The sequence below is a fragment of the Heliconius melpomene genome, chromosome 10, assembly GCF_056956725.1.
Source record: "Heliconius melpomene rosina isolate 202511_hmr_F chromosome 10, ASM5695672v1, whole genome shotgun sequence".
NCBI classification, from domain to species: Eukaryota; Metazoa; Arthropoda; class Insecta; order Lepidoptera; family Nymphalidae; genus Heliconius; species Heliconius melpomene.
The window spans coordinates 6,449,424-6,457,214 of record NC_140398.1 but is presented as its reverse complement, the minus strand read 5'-3'; the positions used below and the strand labels follow the sequence as shown (position 1 = coordinate 6,457,214).

Sequence of the window (7,791 nt, the reverse complement as noted above, 5' to 3'; positions counted from 1 at the left end):
AATTTTTCCATACAAACTTTCAACCCCTTATTTGCACCCTTAGGGGGTGAATTCTAGAAAACCATGAAACACATGTTCAATTAAATATTTTTAAGAGTCTAAATATCAAATTTTATAAAAATCGGTGGCGTTTTAAGAATTTGTCCATACAAACTTTCAACCCCTTATTTGCACCCTTAGGGGAAGAATTCTAGAAAACTATGAAACACGTATTCAATTAAATACTTTTAAAAATCTAAATTTAAAATTTTATAAGAATCGGTGCCGATTTAATTTTTTTTCCATACAAACTTTGAGCCCCCATTTTACCCCTTTAGGATTAAAATTTTTCAAAATCCCTTCTTAGTGGATGTCCAGATTACAAAAGTAAACATCTGTCCAAATTTCACGTTTCCACCATCAGCGGTTACGGCTGTGCGTGCGTCTTACCTCAGTCAGTGAGGACAAGTCCTTTTATATATATATAGATTAATAAGCTTTTTGCGTATTTCTGACAGATAACTAACCGGCATTTCCGATTGATAAAGTTGTGAAATATTATGAAAACAAAACTTTATTATCAATTCATGAGGTTAGTGAGTCAGATTGGTATTTTCAGACTATGTTATCATAAATAAGTGCATATATAAGCCGATCCTATCCCTAAAATATTCAGTTGTGTGGCTTCATCAGCGGCGATGGCTACCACCACTTATTGTATTTACGCCGCTGATTATTCAGCTTCAACCTACAACGATGAATACTATAATACAAGTGCATTTAAAACAATTGATTATTTCAAAAAAGATGTAAAGGAAATTATGGACAATGAAAAATCGAATACTGTGGAAATTGTCTATTTACAATGGGGAAATGATTGCAGGCATGTGGATGAAAAAACTATAGCTGATACGTATACTAGTAAAAGTGGAGAAAGTGGTGATACGAAGCCTCAAGAAATAATACAATGGATAAAAGGTAACGTGAACCTGAAGACTTCTAAAATAAAGCTATTGTATATTATAACAGATGGACAAATAGGTTCTTATAGTGCTAAAACTTGCTTGCAAATGAACACAGATATGGACTATGAGAATGTAGTATTTCACGCTTACAACTACCACGAGTATTCAATTGACTTGTCGGTAGCGGCGTCGTTTTTCAAAAAACAATGCACTGTTATTCGTAACGGAGAAGTTTTAAGTCAAGTAAATATTAGTGAAAGCTACGACTACGATTCTATTAATATCAAGAATTTTGAAAAAGAAAAAGAATCTCTCCGTGAATATATAAAATTGAAATTTATTGCATTAGCCAAGACACATAACCATAGTCTACAGGAAATTGATAAATTGAAAAAATTAAGAAACCGACTATTTAAAGAACTCGATTTTAAAAAACAGAACGATTTATCTTTTGAAAATGTTTTAGATAAAGATAAATTTATAGAAAATTTCATAGAGACTGACTTTTACAAATCTTTACAACAAACTGTTTATAATGACAAAGTAGAAATTGAGAAATGTATTTCCACATTAATAAACTATATCAATACTGACACAAAATCTTATGAATTTGATTGCTTAAAATATGACACTAAATATAATGCCGAGGTTACTGAAGAAATTACAGAAGACTTTGAAAACGTTCAATGGCCTGAAGAAGAGAAAGTAGAATTTCCAGATATAATTACTTTTGATGAGTCAAAGAATGTACCAGTTATATTGCTGGCGACATATAACCTACCTCAGCACATTATATTTCATTCAGGCAACAGTCAGCCTGCCAGTTTTTCAAAGTTTAAATCTGTTACTGAATGTCCACTTTTCCTTTTAAATGACAAAAAATTCGTTGACGACTCTATTTGCTATTTCTATACAGTAGCTGTTTACCAACAATTATTAAAAACACAATTTACAAGAGATCCCTATAGTGGCCGAGACACTGCCGGTGGTATAATATTATCTCAAGAATTTGACAAATACAATGATTACATTCTGGCTTTAAATTATTTTGATGCAAAGGCTATTAAATACAACAAGGGTTTGTTTTATTATGTACTGTGGAATATATGTGATCGTAAAGAATGGATGGACCGAAATGTTGTAGAAAAATTCAAAGAATATATGTTAAGGCGTGTTACCGAAACAAAATGCTATATTGGTCTGACCTCCCTTCCTTTGGATCCTTTAATACATACGTCACTACCTGCAGCTCTCTGGTATTGTGTAGAAATTTCATCATATATTTTTAAAGACGATGACGCACATTACTCCAAAGAAAGATTGCAAAATTATCACGGCATCGCGGCTTACATGATAGAAATACTTACGTGCTTTAGTTATCCATTAAATCTACAATTCATTAAAACTAGAATTGATATTCTAAAGCATTTAACAATCCTTAAAAGAATCTCCAAACAAGAAAGATATTATTACATGGCGAGCAAAATATTTAAATTGACCGACGGTTTCCTAATCAGTGAGATTGCCCATCCAGACAATGTGCAGAAGCTTAATTATATAAAATTAAACCACAAAGAAAAGATAAATGAGAACGTCATAAATGAGAAAATTGATTTAAATGAATATGTCTATTTTTTGGACTGTGCAGGTCTCAACGTTACACATAGTATTTGTCCTGAAACTTTACGACCTCATTTTGTTGTTACTGATGGAGAAAATAAGAAAAATAAGTCTTTTTACTCGTCTCTACTTAAGAATACAAGACGTGTTGTAATAGTTGAGCAACCAGATAAAAAAATAGCCATCGAATATCAACCAGCTGAAAAAATAGACTTTCAGCGACTTCTGTCACTGTTTAAGCGTTTTATTAATTGTGTAAACGATAAGGACAGTTATCCAACTATAGCTGAATATCAAGAGTATGTGTTGAAAAAGGAAAAATATGGTCCAAATGACTTGCCCACAATATTTCCTACAAATATTTTGGAAGATATCAAAGAGGTATACGATTTGTACCAAGAAGTGATAAAAGATATACCTGTCACGGAATTTCTGTTTAAGACCCAACAATCTGTAAATCGTGTTCAACGAATCAAGACCGAAACCCATCATTCTTTAAAGACTGATAAAGAGATAGACGAATTCATTCGTCAAGAAGAGGTTTTCCTAAAGAAATCACACTAAAGAATCTGATAGTTTAAGAACATAATACAAAAATATTTTGGTTACGAAATAAAATTTTATATACCATTTAGTTTTTTATTTCTCTCAAATAGTATTTATTTTCTTTTCATGTAATAATAAAATTAGAAATTCAGTCTCTAAATGTTATATAAAAAGAATTTGGACGTGCAAATGGATTTTTTTAAACAATACATTCTGATTGATATTTTACTTTTTTAAATCAACTGTGGAATGTATCTTAAAATAACTATTCAATTGTTTATTATTTTGTAACTCTTGTATCTATGACACAAAAATACTTAACTTGAATTACACAATATACTTATGTATATATTTCAATGATATGCGTCACCCCAGCTCTAGAATAATTGTTTATTAGCACTTAATGTTTATCACATAGAACTAATTACTGTTTTAATTAGTACAAATCCCAACACGAAAACCCAATAGTATAATTAATACTAAAATATAAACATTACTAAGTATATATATACCTATTATATATTTATAAATGGGTATTACAATTAAAATGAAAAAGTTATATATTCTAATAAAATAATTAATAAAATGAGTATTATTTTTCGTTGATAAAATATATTAAATAAATAAATAAAACATTACACACACTACCATACCTGTGACAATATGTACAAAACTTTTGTATTTATAAAGTGACATACACGTTGCTATGGCGTTATAGATACTGTTCTCCACTTTTCGTCGAATTCTGGAGCCATTGCGTGTTGTGTGGCGAAATTCAATGCCGCATTTTGCTTCGTTACTTGAGCCGCTTGAACGAGGAAATTTAAAAAAAATTATATTTTATTTCTTCGAGTGGAAATCGAACCCATAACTTGACGCATTTACAGTCACAGGCATGTGCGTGCCCTACAACACAACTGACCTCAAATTTCCGAAAAAAAATAACACCAACAATAGGTTATTAACGTTAATTTCATACTATCAACGTGTTACGTTTCGTATTCTGACGTCAAACATACATATATGACGTATTTCGTATACCTATCTATGTATTTAATATGTAGCGATTTTGCACGACCTCGCTTCCATCTCGTAACCTTCACTCAAGGTTGGTCCAAGGTTCGTTTCAATGTCCTAGCTCTGGACCTTGAAGGGAGGACACGACCTTCCTTTAGGAAAACCTTCATGGCCAAGGTTAGATTTGCAAAATCTATGTTATGTTTAGCAATATTATGGCAATACCAATAATCTTTATTATTTTGAAAAATAAGCTTTTCAAGATGCTAGGAAAAAAATATTAAATCAGTTTATATTATTCTATCTTTATACCTAGTTCTTACTATCATAAAATATTGAAATTAAATTCGCAAGTATATTTTTACAGTGCAATACAGAGTATAAAACAATATAATATAAAACATGTAAAAATATTAAATTGTTTATTTCATTTTATTTTCTTGTTTTGTAATTATAATTTTCATAAAGTATTGTAAATAATAGTTATCAAATACTTACATATTTTGCAAAGCCAACAGAGTATAAAAAATAAGTATAACATATTAATAATCTACAGATTATGTATATGGATTAGTAGTACACTACTGATTACTGTCAAATCTTTTCTGTATGCCAATATTGGAAATATCATATTTTTTTATATATATAAAATTTATAACTTAAACACATATTAGATAACTTACAATTAATATAGTGAGTTACTACCAAATTAGTTTCTTTTAATAGATTATATTAATATTTCAATTAAATTTACTACTAACGCCATCTATTGTATTAAGGGAATAATACGTAGACACTGTATACTTCAAACGGTATAACACCATCTGTGAATGATACGTTGAACGATATAGCTTTTTTAATAACCCGGAGTCGAATGGCAAAAGATGGATCTTTTGTAATTTTAATATGTCTGTCTGTCCAGTGTCCATCATTATAAAACGAAACTATAACGAAGCCAACAAATTAAAACTATACATTTTATATAAAAATTAAAATGAAAAAGGGCTCTGTAAAATAATTGTTATTAAACCTTTAGTACGTAGTGTAGGTATGTATTAGATTTTATACCAAAATCGTTATTTCTTTAAATTTAATATATATCGTCGGCTTACAGTGTAAACCTGCTAAAACCGTTTTTTGCCGCTGTGTATTCGTAGATTTTTATACCATTCAAAACTGTAAAAAATGTATAAATTAGACCTTTATAAACCTGTCCTATAGTAAAGAATACAAATCAATTTTCGAAATTGAAAAAATCTTCTAATAATATACCTACTTATACTCGTAGTTTTTTAAAGACGTCTTTTGTTTCTAGGAATTTGCTTTAATAAGCTGTTAACAGGTTTACACTTTTAGCTGACGATATGATAAATCGCTTGAAAGACATAGTGGGGAACGGAGTATCTTAACACTAGGTTTTTATTTATCTATCCAGCTATTCTGAAAATAATGATGTCCCAAGCATGCCACTATAGCGTCATCTATCTTGAACTAAAATAGAGCATACAAATGTTACGCACAGCTTCCGCATTTGTTAGTCTATTTTAGATTAACTAATCTGATAGGTATCTGAATGTAATATAATTATATAAATTATAAAATTTTATAAAAAAATTATCTTTCGTTAGCTTGTCTTATCTCACCTACGTTTAGTCGTAAAATGTTGTCATAAATATTTATTTAATCACTTTTTGTTTATTCGTAAATATATATACTCGTATATATAATTTTCAAATATTTATTACTTTTTTCTATGTTTACAATTTATAACTTCTAAACGCCGGCTAATTTATAACTTCTTAAAGTTCCTGAGGCGCAATGGGGCAGCGTGTGCAGTCACACGCATAAATGTAAAAACAAAAAATGGAACAAAAAAAGTAATGTTACACAAAGATGCACTTTAAAAAGGTATACACACTGTTTAAGCCGGTGGAGACGAGGTTCCAGCCTTACTGTATGTAGCCTAAGCACGCCTAGACGCGGGAGATCTCTTAAATTCCAACAGCGTATCCACTTGCCTATCCGGTTGCTTCAGCTCGGGTCGAGCGAAGTACATGTCCGCCACTACAAACGAAGTACGCAAGCTTAGGCTCGTGTCTCATAGGAGAAGCCCTAGCGACCGCGGTGGTATCTCTATTTTGGCACCCGAAAAAGTTGACCAAGCCAAGGTCGGAGCTCCTCTAGCTTGGCTTCCCACTAAACTCGGTGATGCTGTAGAGTAGCTAACTGGGCATATGTACTACACAATTCAGAAAATAGTGCTCTGGTAGGCAAAGCGCGGCGTTAAGTTCCGCCACCTAGTACGCAATGTGTTGAAAATTGGGGGATAGAATTTTAGCACTAGGTCCCCTCTGCCTACGTCACTAGGGCGAAGCTGGGGAAATAGTGTGAAGCTGCTAAAATATGTAAATGGCATTTGTAATGTAATTACATGAACTCCTTTTAATAGCTTATCAGTTCGGCAGCGGTGTTATCGCACGTAGCGTTGTATCATTTCTTTATTGATAACTCAATATAAAATATGGTAAATGTTGAAAATATTATGATGTATATCTGTTCGTTTAAAAACGAAAGTAATTTAATTGATTTAAAGTCTTTTAATTGCTTATAGGCTATTGCTTAAGGCGTAGGCCTAATTTGCGTATTGAGTTGCGGAACTTAACGGCGCTTCTTCGTACCACCAGAGCGAAAAAACAAAAAGATTTTTTTCCTCCGGATGGAAATCGAATTCAGAATCTTCGCGCTTCCACTCAGATGCTACACCTTTATAAACATATGACTAAGAATTGAGAAACACAATTAATGCTAATTAATGCTTATTCATTAAATATGTTAATTTCAATATATTTTACCTCAAAGGATAGACGTAAATTAACAAATGATATTTTGGTTAGTGCAGTTTTGTGGTGGAATTACTTAGAATGGGAATCTAGGTCAGCGGTAGCAGATTGATACTGATATTAGGGAAATAGGTAAATATTATTAAAACTCTAAAATTAGTAAACCTTACCTTCGTTGCAAGTTATTTTTTAACTACACACTGTATGTTATATGTATGTCAAACACTCCCAAATTTCATACATTGACAGTATTGACTGCCAAAATTCACTCAATCCGCCTTGTCTTATTACCAAAAATACAATCGAGGAAAAGAAATTAATCTCTCCCCAACTGGGAATCGAACCCACAATTGTCGCTGTGCTACACTGGCCTTACTGTCAAAGGCTGTGCCGCTGCGCTACAATGGCCTCGTATATTATAACTAGATTAATACAAATACTTGGTACTTATGAAACAATCTTATCTAATGTCGAACTGCAATTGACCTGTAATCAGATTACTTTCGCTCAAACAAATATTTATAGCAAGTCTGATTCGAACTTGTGACCTATGAGCCTATGACATGACGACGACAAATTATGTATAAGTATAATAGTGTTAGATGTCATCGTGGTATGGGACATCGTCTAAATGTAAGAGTGGTAGTGGCGTAGAGAATTAATTATTTTGATTTACCCGCTCTGGCGGGTTGAGTTCTGCCATTCAATACACAATGTCTTGAAAGATAGGCGGTACGTGTTGAAATTAATATCTTAATTCTTACTCAGTTCATTCTAACTATTCACTAACAATATGCGGGAAAACGCGTGAACCTGCTTTATAA

The 7,791-nt window shown here is 31.8% G+C and overlaps 1 protein-coding gene across 1 annotated transcript; it reads left to right on the top strand.

The window, feature by feature from the left end:
- Positions 1-467: 467 nt before the first annotated feature.
- Positions 468-3,194, top strand: LOC146535333 (uncharacterized). Its single transcript, XM_085191574.1, has one exon. It carries the CDS (start codon positions 678-680, stop codon positions 3,126-3,128), a length of 2,451 nt encoding a protein of 816 aa, XP_085047700.1. The 5' UTR covers positions 468-677; the 3' UTR covers positions 3,129-3,194.
- Positions 3,195-7,791: the final 4,597 nt, after the last annotated feature.